Raw genomic sequence first — 21773 nt, 5'->3', positions numbered from 1 at the left:
GTTAGCCTGGCTTTCCCCTTTCTTCTCTCCCATCCCCCTGAAAACGAATCTGAGCCAGGAGAAATCCTTTCATTCAGGCACAACTTTTTAAAGACAATGACCCGACCCGTCAGACAGCAGGCAAGTCTCCAGCGCGCGCCTTGCCCATTTCAGTTAATGATTTGGGGAACGTCAGGCTCATTTTAAGTGAGCAAAAGTAGCAGAAAGTGCTCAGAAACAGCAGCCCAGCTCCTGTTAAGACTGAAATACGGAGCATGCCCAGGAAAGCCAAGGGCTGTCTCAAGCGATAACTGTCCCCTTGTGAGGGCTCTCGCTTAGCCTCCGATTGCGGCTGCACAAGCCCCTCGCCTTCCTTCAAGAGACCCAGCTGTGACCCCGGGGCAGCAAAGCACACGGTGATTTAAGCCTCTTGAAATGTCCCTCTCTGTTCTGTATTTCCCCTCCGCACATATCGTGGGTGTCACGAATTACTCAGGCGCTCTAATGGCCCATGAGGTTTTCAGCTCCTCTGTCTCAATAAGAAATTCAGGCAGATACTCCCAGCTCAAGCAGATTCAGAGGCAGTCATTGCCCAATGCCACATCAGTGCTGCACCCAGTCCAAACCCCCCCCCAAAAACAGCATTGCAAAGTGCAAATGTGTAAAAGCCAAAAAAGGGGGGGGGGTTGCTTGGGGTGGCAAAAAACTTAGAGCTGGCCCTGGGAAAGTGAAAGGTGAAGGCGATGCAGACGTGGTCTGGAATGGAAATGCACAGTGAGGTCACCCAGCCAACCTCACCCCTGCCCTGTCACAGGCTCCTCAAACTTCCCATAGAGATAAAACTCTGAAATCTTGTGCCCCTCTCCCTGACTCCAGTACAAATCAGAAACAGTCTGACTGCACCATCGGGCTCATCCTCCTTTCCCTCCCCTGGTGTTAATCAGGAGGAATCTCACTGGAGTCCCGTGACCTGTGTACACCAGTGTGAAGTTGTGAGAAGAGAATCAGACTACTGGCCTCTAGGTCTGTTTGCAGGAGATACACTCGGGTTGTGATCCCTGAGCTGGGTTTCCCAAAACCCTTGTTCTCTCAGCCTTACCACCAGTGTTCCCGCTAATATTTCCCACCCATGTGCAGAATGAATTTTGTTCTGTGCACTGGTATGGAGGTGATGTGTGACACATCGCCTTCATATCAGTGCACAGAACAAAATTCATGTGGTGGGGGTGGGGCCAAGGGATTCATAGTGTGGATGGGGTGGGGTGCAGAGTTCGGGTTTGGGGGGTGCAGCAGAGTGCTCCAGGGCTACATCAGCAGTAGAGGTCTCCCCCCTCCCTGCTCTGTCTCCTTGCAGCAGTACCTGGGTTTCAGGGCTGTGGCCACAGGATAAGCTCCCTGCACCCGCCCCTGCAGGTCCAGGCCGGGGCTAGGTTCAGGGAGGGGTGCCCCATGACAGGGCTGCGCCACCTGGGTTTGGGTCAGGCCACCCCAACTGCGGCTGGGTCTGGGCCAGGCCAACATGGCTAGGTCTAGACTGGGCTTTCCTGGCCGCAACTGGGTTCAGGCCGGGCCACCCCAGCTGCGGCTGGCTCTGAGCCGGGCCATCTGGGTTCTGGCTGCGCTGCCCTGGTGGAGGCTGGCTCCAGGCTGGGCCGCCTGGGTTCGGGCTGGGCTCGGCCATCACAGCTAGGTTTGGGCTCGGCCACCACAGCTGTGTCCAGGCCAGGCTGCAGCTGGCTGGGCCACCTGGGTTTGATTGGGCCACCCTGGCCCTGGCTGGCTCTGGGCTGGGCCGTCCCAGCTGGTTCCAGGCCGCGCTGCACTGCCCAGCCCTCTCCTGGGTCCAAGCCAGGCCACCCAGGTTCGTGGCTGGTCCATGCCGTCCGGGTTCGGCAAATTGCACCAAATTTCATGGTGCCCTAGGCAGCTGCGTGCTGCATATGTGGCAGCACCAGCCCCAGCAACCAGCCCTATCCCCCGGCTGGTCCCGACACAGGCTGCGCTCGTAGGTGTCAACTTTCTCCAGCGCCAGTGGGTGCCTGCACCTCCCTGCCCCTGGGGTGCCGGGGCTGTGAACTGACAGGCCCAGAGCTGCTGGCTGAGGCTCACCTGTGGGAAGCCCAGAGGCACAAATTAGGCACTGGAAAAATGACATTCCTTTGTCTAGGGTGAGGTGTCCCACAGAGTCAGTGTCCCCAAGAAATGTGTCCCCTGCTGCTAGGGCTCAGGGCAGCCTCTCTAGGATCAGGAGCTCTCACCCCCGTGCGCTTGAGGATTTCGGGGAGTCTCTGGAACAATCCCCAGTCTCCATCAGAAACGCCCCTTCTCCCCCCGCCCTGGGGTCGGGATGTCTCTTTTCTGTCCAGTCACTAACAGGGAGGCTTCTATGCACGATGCCCCCTTAATGCGGGCAGAAGCTGCTGGAGCCCAGGGGCGGTGGGGCCCCAGAGGGCAGGGTCTGGGGCAGGGGGGCTGCAATTCGCTGGGTTGATCGCTAGGACCCAGGAGCAGCCGGGAGGCGGCTCCGGGCAGCGAGCGCTGGGCTCCGGCCCGGCCGCAGGAAGTGACTCGCAGCCGCTGCGGTGACTCTGGCTCCCAGGCTCCTGGCGAGATCCCCGAGCCCCGGGGGGCGGCTGGTGCTGGGAGCCCGGAGCCCTGGCTGCAGCCGGGAGAGGGGAATCTCCAGCAGGGCCCTTCCCGCTGCTCCCCCCCAGGAGCCTCTCCCAGGGCAGAGCCCCCAGCCCGGCCCGGCCCCTGCCCCGGGGGCCCCGCTCGGAGGGAAGGTGAGAGAGACCCGCCCCCCCCGGCACCCCCGGGCTGCAGGGGGAGGTTTGGCCCCGGGCTGCTCCCAGCGGAGCTGGCTGCGATTCCCGCCCGGGGCCCGGGAAAGCTGCCGCCAGCTCCGGTGGGGGCGGGGGGAAACCCAGGAGTGAGGGGGCCCGAGGCGAGAAAAATTCCCCCCAGATGGGCTGAGCCAGCAGCAGTGGGGCAGGGGAGCCAGTCCTGGCCCTGCAGAACAGGCCCATGGAGGGGGGGATTCCCCCATTTCTGAACCAGGAAACACCCCCCTGGGCAGGGCTGGGAAAACTGAGCAGACTCCCAGTGCTGGAGCCTGACCCCATTGGCCAGAGGCTGCTGTGAAATACGCAGGGAAGCTGTTGGGATTCCTGTCCCTGTCCCCGGCTCAGAGCTCTGCTTCCCGGATCAGCCTGTGGCTGGCAGGTGTGTGGGAAATGAGGAGACCCTGCCCTGCTCCGTGTGCAGGCGGACAAGGAGCTCTCACCTTCTCCCACCCCCTGAAGCCTCCTGGCTGCTCTGAGCAGGGGCGGGGGAGGATTCTGCTTCTCCAAACTTCGTCCCCCATGATTAGTGGGATTGTGGCTGGGGCAGCAGGTGCTGAGTGGGGGACTCTTGTTGTTTCAGATGCCGGTGACCTTCGAGGAGGTGGCTGTGTATTTCACCCAGGGGCAGGGGGCTCTGCTGGACCCCGCTCAGAGAGCCCTCTACAGGGACATCATGCAGGAGAACTACGAGACGGTGACCTCGCTGGGTAAGAGATTCCTGTCCCCTCAGCTATTTTAAGCCATGGGGTCTCCATGTCTGACTCTGCTCAGTTGGATTAGGAAGGAGTGGGGTCACATAGTGCCGTGGTTCTCAGCCAGGGTCCTCTGTGTGGCTGCGAGAAGGTTTCAGGGAGGCCACCAAGTGATTTGCCGAGGCCCAGGGCACAAAATGGAAGCCCCACTGCATGGGGCTGAAGCTGAAGCCTGAGCAACGTAGCTTTACGGCGCCCCGTGTCGTGTGAGACCCTGGGTAATTGCCCTGCTCCCTACCCCCTAATTCCGGCCCTGGCTTTTATACGCAAAAACCAGTTGGAGGTGGGCCGTGGCGTTTTTATACCATGTTGGGGGAGGAGGGGCCTCAGACAGAAAAAGTTGAAAACCCCTGGTGCAGTCCACAGCTCCACTGAGAGAGAGACGTGCATCTCCACACCCCCTTCAAGGGAACAGGGGAGGCAGAAACCTAATGGACAGGCTAATTCGTCCCCATCTCTCCAGCTGTCAATGGGCCAGAAGCAGGGGATTGCCCTGCCTGTGTTATTTCTCCTTCACACTCCGCTCACTGGCCCTCTTGGGACTAGCTCCGTCCATGGGGAGGCTCTCAGGGCTGCAGGCTCAGGGGGGCTGGGAGAGTTTGTACAGTGGGGGGTGCTGAGAGCCATTGAACCAAACTGTAAACCCTGGATATAATGGAAACCACTTCAAGCCAGGAGGTGCGGCAGCTCCCCCAGCACGGTTAGTCCCAGCACCTACGTGCTGCTTTGGAAATATGCAGGAGTTTAACACCAGAGCTGTGCGTGCCAGAAAGTCCCCCAGACGCAACTACCCTGAGACTTCCTAGTGAGGACGTGACACCACCACCTCCCCACCCCCAGATCCCTCCTGCTCCCAAAGGGTCTGAGTTACCACAGTCGCTTGTAGGGCCAGGTAAAACTTAAGGAATGTTCCCTGTGACAAATACCCTGCAAGACTCTGGACCTTGCGTGATTTCAACCCCTGTGCAGGATTTCCCATTCCCAAACCTGACCTGATCGCCCGGCTGGAACGAGGAGAAGAGCCGTGGGTCTCGGATCTCCAGGCCGATGAGGAAAGGGAGAGCCCAAGAGGCACCTGCACAGGTGAGGAGTCAGGGAAACTGAGACAGAAACATCTCGAGAGTGAAGGAAAAAGCTGGGACTCCAAACATGGGGCAGAACTGAGGACCCTCGCTCACAGCACATCTCACCCAGGTCAGGGCTGCAGTCAGCAGGTGTCATATCATTAAGGCAAATATCAGTCACGGCTTCCCACCCATCCTGTTAGCTGTCGGGAATTTCTTCCCTGACTTTCCTTCCCTGGGAGTGTTGGGGTGGGATGTGGAGGGAGAATCCAATGTCTCCATCTCCCCAACAATCACTGAGTTGTGTTTTCCCTCTTTGCTATTCCCCTTCCTGTCCTTTCCCCCCAGCACAGGCAGTGACTCCTGTCTGGCTTCTCTCTCTCCCAGCAGGTGATAGGACAGTGAGTGAGAATAGGGAAGAGAATCAGCAGCAGGAAGGTCCTGAGCAAGTGGAACCGCAGGAGATGTTTTTCAGAGCTGAAGGGAATTTTTCCCAGTGCTTGGAACAAGGAAATGCCTGGGGAGATCGACACAGATCAGAGATGCAGCTGGGAAACTATCCTGGGAAGAAACAGGATGAATCTCTTCAAGGTGGTGGAGGACGCAAGAATCCCAAGGAAACCACAGTCCAGCAGACAAGTCACAATGAAGAGAAACCCTACAAGTGCCTTGAGTGTGGGAAAAGTTTCCATGTCAGTACATTCCTTCTCAGACATTGGAGAACCCACACAGGAGAGAAATCCTATAAATGCATAGACTGTGGGAAAAGCTTCAGTGAGAAGTCAAACTTTATTGTGCACCAGAGACTACACATAGGAGAGAAACCATATAAATGCCTTGAGTATGGGAAAAGTTTTAGTCAGGGGTCACCACTTATGGCACATCACAGATCCCACACAGGAGAGAAGCCCTATAAATGCTTAGACTGTGGGAAAAGCTTCAGTAAAAAGCCCCGTCTTGTTATACACCAGAGAGTGCACACAGGAGAGAGACCATATAAGTGCCTTCAGTGTGGGAAAAGTTTCAGTCAGAGTTCAAACCTTACTGTACATCAGAAACTGCACACGGGCGAGAGACCATATAGATGCTGTGAGTGTGGAAAAAGTTTTAGCAAAAGTTCATCCCTTATTCAACATGGGAGAATCCACACAGGAGAAAGACCTTATAAATGTCTTGAGTGTGGGAAAAGTTTCAGTTTGAAATCAACCCTTAATATACATCACAAAACCCACTCAGGTGAGAAACCCCATAAATGCCTGGACTGTGGGAAAACTTTCAGTCTCCGCCCACACCTTAATAAACATAGGAAAATCCACACAGGAGAGAGACCTTATAAATGCCTTCAGTGTGGTAGAGGTTTCATTCAGCACTCAAACTTTATTAGACATACATGTCTGAAGATAAGAGAGAAACACTATAAATGCCTTCAGTGTGAGAAACTTTTCAGTGCGGGATCGGACCTTATTAAACATGAGAGAACCCACACCAGCGAGAAACCGTATAAATGCTTGGACTGTGGGAAAACTTTTGGTCAGAGCTCATACCTTACTAAACATAGGAAAATCCACACAGGAGAGAGACCTTATAAATGTTTTGAGTGTGGGAAAAGTTTCATTTATCAATCAGTCCTTATTAAGCATCAGAGAATCCACACAGGTGACAAACCCTATAAATGCCTAAACTGTGGGAAAAGTTTTGTTGACAGAACAAAACTTACTAGACATCAGGCAATCCACACAGGAGAGCAATCGCTTAAATGCTTGGACTGTGGGAAAAGCTTCATTCGGAAGTCACAACTTATTATACACCAGAGAGTTCACACCGGAGATAGACCCTTTAAATGCTTTGAGTGTGGGAAAAGTTTTGGTCAGAAGTCACATCTTACTACACATCAGAGAACACACACAGGAGAAAGACCTTATAAATGCCAGGAGTGTGGGAAAAGTTTTGTTTATAACTCAAAGCTTACTACACATCAGAGAACCCACACGGGAGAGAGACCCTATGGATGCCTTGAGTGTGGGAAAAGATTTATGGAAAGTTCATCCCTTATTAAACATGGACGAATCCACACGGGAGAAAGACCCTACAGATGCCTCGAGTGTGGGAAAAGTTTTATGGAAAGTTCATCCCTTACTCAACATGGGAGAATCCACACAGGAGAAAGACCTTACAAATGCCTCGAGTGTGGGAAAAGTTTCAATATGAAATCAACCCTTAATACACATCACAAAACTCAACACAGGAGAGAAACCCCATAAATGCCTGGAGTGTGGGAAAACTTTCAGTCTGCGCTCACACCTTACTCAACATGGGAGAATCCACACAGGAGAGAGACCTTATAAATGCCTTGACTGTGGGGAAAGCTTCAATAGGAGTTCAGAGCTCACCAAACACCAGAAAATCCACAAAGGTGAGAGACCCTAGAAATAGTTTGACCGCAGGAAAAGATTCAATTTGACTTCACACATCAGTGATCAACACAACAGAGAGACCTTGAATGTGGGGGAAGCTTCATTTGGTGTTTCCGGAATATCAGGGATCCACAAATCCGCACAGGGAAGAAACATCTGAGACGTTCTTAGTGTGGAAAATGCTCCAAGTGGAGCTAACCCTGCATTGGACATAAGAGACTCCTCCATACAGCAGGGAAATTCTCTGAGTGCCCTGATTAGGGCTGGCCATGATTGCAAACCTATTTCCTCGTTCCCACACACATCAGGGGTGTTTGGCTCCCAAGGATCCAGCAGCAGCTGGTCAGTCACCCTCTGGCTCTGCCAGGTCTAAGCAAACCCCAGGCAGAGGAGGAGAAGCCCCGATCAGCCCCTCCTCCCTGCTGCAGCCCTGGCAGCTGAGCAGAGAGGCCAAAGGTGGGGGAAGGAAGAGAGAGAAACTCCTCTGCAGGCTCCCTGTTTGGCTGAAGTTCCCCCCTCTTCCTTCCCCTCCCAACCGGTATCTCCCTGAGGAGAGGAGGAGAAGGACACTTAGCACAAGCCCCATCTTCACACTAACCACTAGTCCCCACCCCTCATCTTCTATCACTCCCTGGGCTGGGCTCCCCCACTGACCTGGAGCTGTTCTCCGCAGGGGCAGTGTCCCTGGGGGCTGGTAACTCCTCCCCTCCCCGAATCCCCCAGGGTGCTGGGCTCTGGGGGATCAAATATTGAGGGACCGGGAGGATGGATTCTGGGGAGGGAACTGGGATCGAATGGTTGAGGCTGGTGGAGCTGGGAAGCAGGAGGAGCTGGGTGCTGGGGTATTGGGGATGATGGGATAAGAGGCAAGGGAGAGCACAGGGGCAGAGAAGTGCTGCCTCTCATCACTCACCCGTTCTGCCCCCTCTGCATTCAGACAGTACCACTGAGAGGGGCTGATTCCCACAGAGCCATTTGGGGAAGGCCGAGAGATCCCACCTGTGCTTCCAAGCATCTGTCTATGGTAGGAAATGTGGTCGGGATTAGCCAGTGCATCTCTGTGACCCTCCACCAGAGTTCCTAGTGTAACCTCACCCTGATCATCTTATGTGTAAGGCTAAGATTTTGTCATGTATATTTTTAAGAAAAGTCATGGACAGGTGACAGGCAATAAAGAAATATTCACAGCCTCCAGTGACCTGTCTGTGACATTTACTAATAATATCCGTGACAAAATGGGGTGGGAAAAAGCTGCAACACCCATTGCTGGGGCTCTGAGGTCCCCTGGCAGCTGGGCAGATGCGGGGGCCCTGGCTGGGAGCTGCATGGGCCCCCTGCCACCCGTGGCTGGGAGCTCTGGGACCCCAGCCCCCACGACGACTCAGATCTGGAGGCCACCCCTGAGAGCCAGGTGCTGCGGTGTACCCCATGGCCTGCAGCAGCTCAGAGCTCCGGGGGGCAGCTGTCGGATACTGTGGGCAGCAGGGATCCCCCTGCTGCTCAGAGCCGCCACGGGCTGAAGTCACAGAGGTCTCTGGAAGTCACAGATTCCGTGACTTCCATTACCTCCGTAAAAACACTGAAGCCTTATTTATGTGTTCTGACTCCCTCCCATTACCAGAGTGATCGTTAATCCCTGAGTTCCCCCTGTGGGCCTGGATGGTTCGTTCCCAGATAGACTCACGTTACTCCAGGCCCTGCTGAACAGCATTTAGTGTTTGTACATTTTCTGCCTTATGCACCAGAATTAACTAGATGCTAAAAACATGGGAGAAGAGACAGTAAAATGTGGTGTTACCTTCTGTGCTATTGCAGGGCGATGTGGTGAGTCTGAGGGTTTCCCTCCTTCCCCCATCACTGTCACCCTCCACTCTGCAGCCTCCGTGCAACTGATGGAGAGTTTTATCCTGTTACTGTTCTACCCCTTCACCTCTCAAGGTGTCACTTACCACCATGTCCCTGGCTCTCCATGCTTAGGAATCACAGTTCTGATGTCTGTGATCCTAAGTGAGGGTACGTCTACACTACGGGATTATTCCGAATTTGCATAAACCGGTTTTGTAAAACAGATTTTATAAAATCGGGTGGAGCGCGGCCATACTAAGCACATTAAATCGGTGGTGTGCGTCCATGGTCCGTGGCTAGCGTCGATTTCTGGAGCGTTGCACTGTGGGTAGCTATTCCCTAGCTATCCCATAGTTCCCGCAGCCTCCCCCGCCCCTTGGAACTTCCGGGTTGAGATCCCAGTGCCTGATGGGGCAAAAATCATTGTCGCGGGTGGTTCTGGGTAAATGTCGTCAGTCACTCCTTCGTCTGGGAAAGCAACGGCAGACAAGCATTTCGCGACTTTTTCCCCTGGATTGCCCTGGCAGATGCCATAGCATGGCAATCATGGAGCTTGTTTTGCCGTTTGTGACTCTCACCGTATGTGTACTAGATGCCGCTCACAGAGGCGATTCAGCAGCGCTACACAGAAGCATGCTTTTGCTTTTGCATGACAGCAGAGATGGTTACTAGCCATATTGCACCATCCAAACCCTTCCATAAATTGGAACTGAGGATGATCATGGCTACCAGTCCTTTTGTACCATTTGCTGCTAGTGCCCCTGGCCAATCAGCCAGGGGCGCAAAAGCCAAGATTGGTTACTAGCCATATTGCACCTTCCATCGTTTTGTACCATTAGCTGCTGTCATAAGTGCCCCTGGCCGATCAGCCAGGGGCGCAAAAGCAAAAATTGGGAATGACTCCCTGAGTCAATCCCTCCTTTTTGGTATCTAAAAATAGAATCAGTGCTGCCTAATATAGGCAAGTGTGCTAGAGAACCACCGTATCATAGAACCAGAGAGCACAGCTGCTCTGTGTCAGAGCCTGCAGAAATTATCTGTATGCTATTCACAGGGGGTGCTCCTGTAACAACCCCACCTGTTGATTCCGTTCTTCCCCCAGCCTTTCTTGGCTACCATAGCATTGTCCCCCCACTTGTGTGATGAATTAATAAAGAATGCAGGAATAAGACACACTGACTTGTTAGTGAGAAATGAGTGGAAGGCAGCCTCCAGCTGCTATGATAGTCCATACAGGACATTAAGCAGTGTGTAGGAGAGAAGCCCAGCATCCCACTGCTAGTCCAGGGGCAACTGAATCTTTTATTTACACATGAAGGGTGGGGGCTGATGGAGCTCAGCCCCCTGTTGCTATGATGAGGATGGTTACCAGCCATATTGCACCATCCATCCACCAGAAAAAATTAGGGCCAATAGGCTGATGACGAGGACGGTTACCAGTTCTTTTGTACCATCAGCTGAGGCTGATCATGAGGATGGATTTCTAGCTTTTTGCACGATCAGCTGATGCTGATGATGAGGATGGATTTCCATCATATTGTACCATCAGCCGCCCATGGCGGGGAGGAGCAAGGATGTTGGTGTTGAGTGCTGCACTATCGTCTATCTGCAGCATTCAGTAAAGATAGGGTGACATGTAAAAGAGTCAGAGGATTGTTTTACCTTTCGCTTCTGGGGGTGGGTGGGGGGTGGGTGAGTAGATTGCCAAGCTATGCCCTGACCCGCGGACACTGTGTTTGACCCTAGAAGCATTTGGAGCTCAGCCGAGAATGCAAATAATTTTCGGAGGCTGCAGGAACTGTGGGATAGCTTCAGTCCTCCAGTCCATGCGCATCCATTTGATTCTTTGGCTTTCCGTTACGCTTGTCACGCTGCAGTGCGCTGAGTCCCTGCTATGGCGTCTGTCTGGAGATTTTTAAAAAAGAATTCTGAATTTCATCTTCTGTAACGGAGCGCTGATAGAACGGATTTGCCTGCCCTTACAGCGATCACATCTGCATGGTCCATGCGGGAGCTCTTTTTTTATTTTGATTTCGGACTGCATCGCCACCCGTGCTGATCGGAGCTCCACGCTGGGCAAACAGGAAATATTCAAAAGTTCGCGGGGCTTTTCCTGTTTACCTGACCACTGCATCCGAGTTCAGATTGCGGTCCAGAGCGGTCACTGGTGCACTGTGGGATAGCTCCCGGAGGCCAATACCGTCGATCAGCGTCCACACTAACCCTAATCCGATATGTTAATACCGATACTAGCGTTACTTCTCTCGTTAGGGAGGAGTACAGAAACCGGTTTAAAGAGCCATTAAAATCGATATAAGGTGCCTCCTAGTGTGGACGGTTTTGGCGTTAAATCCGTTTTACGCTCCTAAAACCGATTTAAACGCCTAGTGTAGACCAGGCCTGAGACTCCAGAGGGCTGGAGAAGGAAGTGTTACAGATCTGGGAGGGGGCGGGGAAATCCCATTGACTCTAAAGCATAGTTTGACACTTAAGATCTTTCAGAGTAGTAGCCGTGTTAGTCCGCAAAAAGAACAGGAGTACTTCTGGCACCTTAGACACTAACAAATTTATTGTAGCATAAGCTTTCGTGGGCTACAGCCCACTTCATCGGATGTGTGTAGTGGAAAACACAGAAGGAAGATATATACACAGGGAACATGAAACAAATAGTGATTAGTTAAAAGAAAGCTGGGGTAAACAAATAATCTTGTTTTGCTAAAATAGGCCTGGTCAGCAAATTGCCAGGTGTTGGAGCTAAGAACTAAATAATTGTGTCTTATTCAAAGTTGCAAATTGAACAAAGGATCCCTGTTCCTATTGCGTCAGTCTCTTCTGTAGGGAACATTCTTCCCACAGATCCAACCTTGAGTTTATGAAAAGTTGGCACGTCTGTATAAGATATGGCATCCTTTCACCTCCCTTCCCAGGGACAAGTACCTGCCTTAAGACATAAAGGGGACAATCTTTATTGTCATATACTTTCACTGTTTCTTTGCTTTAACCCCTAGGAATGTAGCTGGTGGACAATCAATGGAGTTGCTCCATTCCTATGGACCCCAAATCAGAATTCAACATAGATATTTTATACTAATAACATTTTATCAAAGTATTAATTAAATGTTAACTTGCTAACTTGAGACCATGGGCGGAGATATTATGTAACCTTTTAACCATTGGCTAATGTGCTATCTTGTCTTGCTGCAAAACCTATCCCTGGGTGTGGAACTGCCTAACCCGCCACTTTCCCCGCCCGTGGAAAATCTACATATTCTATTGTAATCTGTTCGTTGACAGTGTCTCTGAGCCTAATAAGCCAGGTGACACTCCGCCAGTGCTGTGTGTAATAAACTCCTGTGCTTGGCCTCTACACGGTGTGGATTTATGTCCTTCACTTCACGAGACAAAGGATAATTTGCCAGAATAGTCCTTTTTTAGATTTTGTTATTTTAATCTTTATCTAACATCTTTTGTCATGAGATTTTTTTCTGTGGTTTGAACGATGACAGTGATCAGTATCTCCCAGCACCACCACTGATGGTGCGAGCTAGAGTCACAGTGCAAGAGACAGGGGAATGAAGTTACTGCCTGGTCCCTTCAGTAATGCGAGGTACCATTTGAAGGGGGGTGGGGAACTGAGCTGGGAAACTGCTGGGTTTGCTCCTCAGAGCCAGATGGCTGAGGCTGAGAACTGTGAACTCGCTGCATCAGAGCCACAGAGGGACTAGGCTTGGCCTGTCAGTGTCATTTGAAGATGCCCCTGAAATCTAAAGGACCATGAATGATGCCCCAAAAAATAATGGGAAGGGGCAGTATTTCCCTATTGCTGAAATGCCGTGGTTGGGTACAGGCTAGAAGGGAGCCGGGGATGTCAACAGACCTGGGCAGCCTTGAAGCCAGACCGACCCGCATCACTGAGGCCAGAGGGAGATGAGGAACCTGACAGCCCAGCTGATCATCCCAATCCCCATCTACCGCAGTGTCCTGTGTTTTGATGACAGAGATTCTCTTTGCCCCACTCACCCCACACTGATCCCTCTTGTGACTAACCCCCTGTGCCCCATGTTCCCCACTTGCGTATGGTTCTGATATGTCGTGTACTAAGAGTGCCTGGTGGGGGATCATTGGACAAGTCATGATCTGCTCAATATTATGCCAATGAAATGCATATAACACCACTGCATGTAGAATGATGAGATTTTATTGTATGTTTGCTACTAGGGTGAGCATATTCCAGGTGCCCAAAAGGAGGACAGTGATGGGGGGTGGGAACCTGGGGCAGGGGAGACAGTTATGGATGCTGGAGGGGGTGCGGTGGGGGTACTCACGAGGTGAGGTCAGTGTCGGCCACTGTCACAGTGGCAGGGCAGTGATACAAGCCCAGAACGCAGTGACAGCCATCCGTCAGCACCTACCTGCGGGACCTCCTGCCCAGGGCTGGGGCCTCGGTGGGTGGGATCCGGCAGCAATCAATCAGCTGCAGCTGTAGGGGAATAGACCAATCAGCTGTGGATGCTAGGGAATAGATTAATTGGGAAGCTGACCAATCAGGGCTATTTCTGAGCTGCAGCCCCTCTGCTCCGCAAACCCCCTGGACATGTTGTTGTTATAGGAAGACCCTGCTCAGACAGAGAAGCAGGTTCAAAAAAGTGGCTCTGTCCAGGAAGACCCGGACGTATGGTAACCCTGTTTGTTACTGAGAGATGTCGTCGTTTTGGGGAACACCCACAGACTAGCTCCTCAGAGACCACAAAGGACCCACCGTTGGTGTTAGAAAACTATTATCTGACCATCCACCAGGAGGAAGAAGGCGGTAAACAAAGACATTTACAATTCACGTGAAGGACAGTTTGGAGCTCACATACGCCATGGAGTTGGCTGATGACATCCCCCAGCAAAGACTTTTCTGGTATAAAGGGGGCGGAGGGCAGGAGGGAAGGCCTCTGGCCACCTCCCCTCTCCCATCTCAACTCCCACCAACAAGATAACTTGACAGACAATAGGAGCATCGTTGAACTGGGGAGAGTGGTCCTCACTGGAAGGCTTCCCAGCAGGGACGGCTCCAGACCCCAGCACGCCAAGTGCGGACTTGGGGCGGCATGCCGCGGGGGGCGCTCTGCCAATCACCGAGAGGGAGGCAGCTGGCTCCGGTGGACCTCCCACAGGCATGCCTGCGGAGGGTCCGCTGGTCCCACGTGGCTTCGGTGGCTGTGTGGGACCAGCGCACCATCTGCTGGCACGCCTGCGGGAGGTCCACCAGAGCTGCGGAACCAGCGACCGGCAGAGCGCCTCCCGCGGCATGCCGCCCCTGCTTCCCAGTGAGCATGGACTGCTGAAAGCTCTGGGGTAAGAGAAATCTCTTTGCTTGTAATGGGGCATCTACACTTCAAACCTAAGGCGACCTACCAGTATATTAGGTTGACTTACAGCCACCACTGTAATTACTGCAATAGCTGATGTCTATGCTACCCTCCTGGGGTTGCTGGGTCGTGTCCTGCTGAAGAGCTCTTCCACCAACCTAAGAGGGGCCATGTGGGGAGCTGAGAGCCCAGTTTCTCATCTCCAGCGGCAACTCTCTCCATAGGTGCCAACTTCCCCTCTGCCCGGGGGGTGCTCAACCCTCATTACACCCCTTCCCCAAAGTCCCCATCCCACCCTGCCTTTTCCCACTCCAGCCCTGCCCCCTTCTCCCATGCCTCTTTTCTGCCTCCTCCCCGAGTGAGGTGGGGGGAGAAGGAGGCCAGGAGTGGGGAGCTTGGCTGCCCGTAGGTGTGGAGCACCTGCTAATTTTTCCCTGTGGGTGCTCCAGACCCTGTTCTCTGTAAAGAGTGGGGGAAGCCAGCTGAGGCTTCTCACCCTGCCCCCACCCCACCCTCTGATGGGAGTGTGGAAAAGCCACCTGGGGCTCCTCCCCACGCCCCATCATTCCCCTCCCAGGTTGACACCAGACCATTGATAACTACTTGGAGTACAGTCCTTCACCCAGTTGTGCACCCACCTTATAGTAATTTCATCTAGAGCAGTGAATTCCTCCCTGCTGGTCAGAACTGGGTCTAACCCAGCTATCCCATTGTTACTTCTCCCACCATCAGAAAGCAGGAGTTGTCCCTCACATGTTCCCAGCACTTATTGCACGTTGGGTGCTGATGCCAACTGCCAGCTGCAGCGCTTCACTTCCCGCTACCAGTGAATGTGAGGAGGATGGGGAAAGCACCCTCCCCCCACACTCAACAGCGGCGGGAAATGGAGCAATGGGGCCCCAGCCATGTTGCTCAGGGAGGGAGGGGGTTAGAGAAAGGTTCCCCCTCCCACTGCACTCACCCGTGGTGGGCAGTGGAGTGCTGCAGCTGGGAGCTGGCTGAGGCCGGGCTGCTCAGCTTCCCGCTGGGGGGTGGGGGGGAACCTTCCCCCAAGCCCTCTCCCCCGAGCGACATAGCTGGGGCCAAGACAAGGGAAGCGGAGCGCCCTGCTCCAGGTCCCCACTAATCCCCTTGGCCATGCTGGACCTCTGGGGCCCCTAAAAGTGCCCCCACAGTTCCTGCCTCCCAGACACTTGGGGGGGAGGCCTGGAGCCCCACAAAGTCCCCCCCCCTGCAGGGGGGCTGCACAGAGCACCCAAATGGCTAGGGACAGCCCTGGGAGCAAGGACTCCGATTCTTCTGCTATTCGATTCCAGCGGGCTGGGGTGTACAAGGAAAGTTCCTCAAAATAGCAGGACCCTTCTCCCGCTTATCTCTGTGCAGGGGTCAGCACCACCATGGTGCACGACAGACACTGGTGGTGGGCAGGAGGGGGCTCTGGGCTGAGGCAGAGGGTTGGGGTGGGGGAGGGGCTACAGGCGCTGGGCTGGCAGTGTGGGTTCTGGGGTGGGGCCAGACACAAGGGGTTCAGGGTGCGGGATGGGGCTCTGGGTTGGAGCAGTGAGGGGTGAGGGCTCTGGCTGGGGGTGCAGGCTGTTGTGTGGGGCTGGGGATGAGAGATTTGGGGTGGAGGAGGGAGCTCCAGGCTGGGGCTGAAGGGTTCAGAGTGTGGGAAGGAGCTCAGGGCTGGGACAGGGGATTGTGGCATGTGAGAGCTCCAGCCGGGGGTGCAGGCTCTCGGGTGGGGCTGTGGGTGAGGGGTTTGGGCTGTAGGAGGGTGCTGGCACTGAGGGTTTCAGAGGGGGATCAGGGCTGGAGCAGGGGGGTGAGGGCTCTGGGGTGGGGTTGGGCATGATGGTTTGGGGTGCAGGATGGTGCTCCAGGCTGGGACCAAGAGGTTTGGAGGGTGGGAGGGGGATCGGGGCTGAGGCAGAAGGGTGGGGCACAGGAGATGTGTTCAGGCTCCATGCAGCGCTTACCTCAAACAGCTCCTGGAAGCAGCAGCATGGCCCCCTCTGGCCCCTACTGGAGCTGCCCTGTCCTCAGGTGCCACCCCCACAGCTCCCATTTGCCGGTTCCCAGCCAATGGGCTGAGAGCCACGGAGTCAGCGCTCAGGCAGGGGGGACAGAGGCAGCGTGCAGAGCCGCCTGGCCGTGCCTCTGTCAGCAACAGCAGGGACAGGGAGCCGCTTGTGGGGAGCGGCCCCCATGGACATCATAATTTTTACCGTGTAGAGACACGTTGCTGAGCCCGGCGGACGTGCACAGCTCCTGGGTTTTGGTAAAATTAATTACTTTAGGGGAAAGTGTCAGAACGGCCACCAGCGAGAGCTGCTGCCCACACTCTGAGGCCACCAACATTTTAGTCATGAGACCCCCGGGGCTAGATGATGGTGATGGTCCCTCTCCGATCCTAAAGTCTGGGAGTGGAACAGGAGCCGGACCCAGAGATGCTGCAGCGCGATCCCTTCAGCGCTAGGACCCAGGAGCAGCCGGGAGGCGGCTCCGGGCAGCGGGCGCTGGGCTCCGGCCCGGCCGCAGGAAGTGACTCGCAGCCGCTGCGGTGACTCTGGCTCCCAGGCTCCTGGCGAGATCCCCGAGCCCCGGGGGGCGGCTGGTGCTGGGAGCCCGGAGCCCTGGCTGCAGCCGGGAGAGGGGAATCTCCAGCAGGGCCCTTCCCGCTGCTCCCCCCCAGGAGCCTCTCCCAGGGCAGAGCCCCCAGCCCGGCCCGGCCCCTGCCCCGGGGGGCCCCGCTCGGAGGGAAGGTGAGAGAGACCCGCCCCCCCCCCCGGGCTGCAGGGGGAGGTTTGGCCCCAGGCTGCTCCCAGCGGAGCTGGCTGCGATTCCCGCCCGGGGCCCGGGAAAGCTGCCGCCGAGGGTGACCAGTTGTCCCGATTTTACAGGGACAGGCCCAATTTTTGTTTCTTTTTCTTTACTAGGCTCCTATTGCCCCCCACCCCCATCCCGATTTTTCACACTTGCTCTCTGGGCACCCTACTGCTGCCAGCCCCGGTGGGGGTGGGGCGGAGCCAGCCTGGCCCTGCAGAACAGGCCCAGTGGGGGGAGGGAAATTCCTGCATTTCTGAACCAGGAACATCCCCGCCCCCACAGGGCTGGGAAAACTGACCAGACTCCCAGGGCTGGAGCCTGACCCCACTGGCCAGAGGCTGCTGTGAAATACGCAGAGAAGCTGTTGGGATTCCTGTCCCTGTCCCCGGCTCAGAGCTCTGCTTCCCGCATCAGCCTGTGGCTGGCAGGCGTGTGGGAAATGAGGAGACCCTGCCCTGCTCCGTGTGCTGGGGGACAAGGAGCTCTCACCTTCTCCCACCCCCTGAAGCCTCCTGGCTGCTCTGAGCAGTAGGGGTCTGAGTTTGTTACTCTGGCCTCCCAGAGCTTCAAGTTCTTTTCCTTTTCCTGTGACTAGCAGGTCTGTGGCTGGGGCAGCAGGTGCTGAGTGGGGGACTCTTGTTATTCCAGATGCCGGTGACCTTCGAGGATGTGGCTGTGTATTTCACCCAGGGGCAGGGGGCTCTGCTGGACCCCGCTCAGAGAGCCCTCTACAGGGACGTCATGCAGGAGAACTACGAGACGGTGACCTCGCTGGGTAAGGGAGTCCCGTCCCCTCAGCTATTTTAGGCCATGGGGTCTGCGTGTCTGACTCTGCTCAGTTGGGGTCACATAGTGCTGTGGCTCTCAGCCAGGGGCCCCTGTGGGGCTGCGAGCAGGTTTCAGGGGGGCCCCCAAGCAGGGCAATAATTAGATTTGCTGAGGCCCAGGGCACAAAATGGAAGCCCCACTGCATGGGGCTGAAGCTGAAGCCTGAGCAACGTAGCTTTATGGCGCACCTTGTCGTGTGAGACCCTGGGTAATTGCCCTGCTCCCTACCCCCTAATGCTGGCCCTGGCTTTTATACGCAAAAACCAGTTGGTGTGGCAGAGGTGGGCTGTGGCGTTTTTATACCATGGGGGACGGGGAGGCTCAGACAGAAAAAGTTGAGAACCCAGGTGCAGTCCACAGTTCCACTGTGAGAGAGACGTGCATCTCCACACCCCCTTCAGGGGAACAGGGGAGGCAGAAACCTAATCGACAGGCTAATTCGTCCCCGTCTCTCCAGCTGTCAAGGGGCCAGAAGCAGGGGATTGCCCTGCCTGTGTTGTTTCTCCTTCACACTCCGCTCACTGGCCCTCTTGGGACTAGCTCCGTCCATGGGGAGGCTCTCAGGGCTGCAGGCTCAGGGGGGCTGGGAGAGTTTGTACAGTGGGGGGCGCTGAGAGCCATTGAACCAAACTGTAAACCCTGGATCTAATTGAAACCACTTCAAGCCAGGAGATGTGGCAGCTCCCCCAGCACGGTTAGTTCCAGCACCTCCGTGCTGCTTTGGAAATAGGCAGGAGTTTAACACCAGAGCTGTGCGTGCCAGAAAGTCCCCCAGACGCATCTGCCCTGAGGCTTCCTAGTGAGGGCGTGATAACTCCCCAGCCCTACCCTGAGATGTCTGCTGCTCCCAAAGGGTCTGAGTTGCCACAGTCGCTTGTAGGGCCAGGTAAAACTCAAGGAATGTTCCCTGTGACAAATACCCTGCAAGACTCCGGACCTTGCATGATTTCACCCCCTATGCAGGGTTCCCCATTCCCAAACCTGACCTGATCGCCCGGCTGGAACGAGGAGAAGAGCCGTGGGTCTCGGATCTCCAGGCCGATGAGGAAAGGGAGAGCCCAAGAGGCACCTGCACAGGTGAGGAGTCAGGGAAACTGAGACAGAAACATCTCGAGAGTGAAGGAAAAAGCTGGGACTCCAAACATGGGGCAGAACTGAGGACCCTCGCTCACAGCACATCTCACCCAGGTCAGGGCTGCAGTCAGCAGGTGTCATATCATTAAGGCAAATATCAGTCACGGCTTCCCACCCATCCTGTTAGCTGTCGGGAATTTCTTCCCTGACTTTCCTTCCCTGGGAGTGTTGGGGTGGGATGTGAAGGGAGAATCCAATGTCTCCATCTCCCCAACAGTCACTGTGTTGTGTTTTCCCTCTTTGCTATTCCCCTTCCTGTCCTTTCCTCCCAGCACAGGCAGTGACTCCTGTCTGGCTTCTCTCTCTCCCAGCAGGTGACAGGACAGTGATTGAGAACAAGGAGGAGAATCAGCAGCAGGAAGGTCCTGAGCAAGTGGAGCCGCAGAAGAGGTTTTTGAGCAGAGCTGAAGGGAATTTTTCCCAGTGCTTGGAACAAGGAAATGCCTGGGGAGATCGACACCGATCAGAGATGCAGCTGGGAAACTATCCTGGGAAGAAACTGGATGAATCTCTTCAAGGTGGTGGAAGATGCAAGAATCCCAAGGAAACCACAATCCAGCAGACAAGTCACAATGAAGAAAAACCCTACAAATGCCTTGAGTGTGGGAAGAGTTTCCAGGTCAGTACATTCCTTCTCAGACATTGGAGAACTCACACAGGAGAGAAGTCCTATCAATGCATAGACTGTGGGAGAAGCTTCAGTGAGAAGTCAAGCTTTATTGTGCACCAGAGACTGCACACAGGAGAGAAACCCTATCAATGCCGCCTTGAGTATTGTAAAAGTTTTAGTCAGAGGTCACCACTTATGGCACATCACAGATCCCACACAGGAGAGAAGCCCTATAAATGCTTAGACTGTGGGAAAAGCTTCAGTAAAAAAACCCATCTTGTTATACACCAGAGAGTGCACACAGGAGAGAGACCATATAAGTGTCTTCAGTGTGGGAAAAGTTTCAGTCAGAGTTCAAACCTTATTGTACATCAGAAACTGCACACAGGCGAGACACCATATAGATGCTGTGAGTGTGGAAAAAGTTATAGCAAAAGTTCATACCTTATTAAACATGCAAGAATCCACACGGGAGAAAGACCCTATAAATGCCTCAAGTGTGGGAAAAGTTTTATGGAAAGTTCATCCCTTATTAAACATGGGAGAATCCACACAGGAGAAAAACCCTATAAATGCCTGGACTGTGGGAAAAGTTTCAGTCAAAGCTCACACCTTACTCAACATGGGAGAATCCACACAGGAGAAAGACCCTATAAATGCCTTGAGTGTGGGAAAAGTTTCATTTATCAATCAGTCCTTACTAAGCATCAGAGAATCCACCTAGTTGACAAACCCTATAAATGCCTTGACTGTGGGAAAAGTTTTGTTGTCAGAACAAAACTTACTAGACATCAAGCAATCCACACAGGAGAGAGACCCTTTAAATGCCTTAAGTGTGGGAAAAGTTTTATGGAAAGTTCATCCCTTACTAAACATGGGAGAATCCACACAGGAGAAAGACCCTAGAAATGCCTTGACTGTGGGGAAAGCTTCAACAGGAGCTCAAAGCTCACCAAACACCAGAAAATCCACAAAGGTGAGAGACCCTAGAAATAGTTTGACCGCAGGAAAAGATTCAATTTGACTTCACACATCAGTGATCAACACAACAGAGAGACCTTGAATGTGGGGGAAGCTTCATTTGGTGTTTCCGGAATATCAGGGATCCACAAATCCGCACAGGGAAGAAACGTCTGAGACGTTCTTAGTGTGGAAAATGCTCCAAGTGGAGCTAACCCTGCATTGGACATAAGAGACTCCTCCATACAGCAGGGAAATTCTCTGAGTGCCCTGACTAGGGCTGGCCATGATGACAAACCTATTTCCTCATTCCCCCTCACATCAGGGGTGTTTGGCTCCCAAGGATCCAGCAGCAGCTGGTCAGTCACCCTCTGGCTCTGCCTGGTCTAAGCAAACCCCAGGCAGAGGAGGAGAAGCCCCGTTCAGCCCCTCCCCCCTGCTGCAGCCCTGGCAGCTGAGCAGATAGGCCAAAGGTGGGGGAAGGAAGAGAGAGAAACTCCTCCGAACGCTCCCTGTTTGGCTGAAGTTCCCTCCTCTTCCTTCCCCTCCCAACCGGGATCTCCCTGCCATGGAGAGGAGGAGAAAGACACTTGGGCCAGGCCCCATCTTCACTCTAAGCACTGGTCCCCACCCCCCATCTTCTACCACTCCCTGGGCTGGGCTCCCCCACTGACCTGGAGCTGTTCCCTGCAGGGGGAGTGTCCCTGGGGGCTGGTAACTCCTCCCCTCTCCGAATCCACCAGGGCGCTGGGCTCTGGGGGGGGTCAAATATTGAGGGAGCAGGAGGATGGGTTCTGGGGAGGGTACTGGAATAAAATGGTTGGGGCTGGTGGAGCTGGGAAGCAGGAGGAGCTGGGTGCTGGGGTATTGGGGATGATGGGATAAGAGGCGAGGGAGAGCACAGGGGCAGAGAAGTGCTGCCTCTCATCACTCACCCCTTCTGCCCCCTCTGCATTCAGACAGCACCACTGAGAGGGGCTGATTCCCACAGAGCCATTTGGGGAAGGCCAAGAGATCCCTTTTTTGCTTCCGAGCATCTGTTTATGGTAGGAAATGTGGTTGGGATTAGCCAGTGCATCTCTGTGACCCTCCACCAGATTTCCTAGTGTAACCTCATCCTGAGCATCTTATTTATGTGTAAGGCTAAGGTTTTGTCAT

The 21773-nt window shown here is 54.3% G+C and overlaps 1 protein-coding gene and 1 pseudogene across 1 annotated transcript; both read left to right on the top strand.

Annotated features, from left to right (window-relative positions):
* Nucleotides 1-3481: 3481 nt before the first annotated feature.
* On the top strand, nt 3482-8432 carry LOC120393838 (annotated as a pseudogene).
* Nucleotides 8433-17806: 9374 nt separating this feature from the next.
* On the top strand, nt 17807-21731 carry LOC120393842 (zinc finger protein 501-like). Its single transcript, XM_039518340.1, has 3 exons — nt 17807-17858; nt 18875-18988; nt 19357-21731. Exons 1-3 carry the CDS (start codon nt 17825-17827, stop codon nt 20559-20561), a joined length of 1353 nt encoding a protein of 450 aa, XP_039374274.1. The 5' UTR covers nt 17807-17824; the 3' UTR covers nt 20562-21731.
* The last annotated feature ends 42 nt before the right edge of the window (nt 21732-21773 follow it).

The sequence above is a fragment of the Mauremys reevesii genome, unplaced genomic scaffold, assembly GCF_016161935.1.
Source record: "Mauremys reevesii isolate NIE-2019 unplaced genomic scaffold, ASM1616193v1 Contig34, whole genome shotgun sequence".
NCBI classification, from domain to species: Eukaryota; Metazoa; Chordata; order Testudines; family Geoemydidae; genus Mauremys; species Mauremys reevesii.
The sequence above is the reverse complement of the archived record's forward strand: the minus strand, read 5'-3'. Positions and strand labels throughout refer to the sequence as shown.

Coding starts and splice junctions, on each gene's coding strand:
- LOC120393842 (XM_039518340.1), top strand. CDS start 17,825: ATGCAGGAGAACTACGAGACGGTGACCTCGCTGG. Junction 17,859..18,874: donor CGAGACGGTGACCTCGCTGG/GTAAGGGAGTCC, acceptor CCCCCTATGCAG/GGTTCCCCATTCCCAAACCT. Junction 18,989..19,356: donor CCCAAGAGGCACCTGCACAG/GTGAGGAGTCAG, acceptor TCTCTCTCCCAG/CAGGTGACAGGACAGTGATT.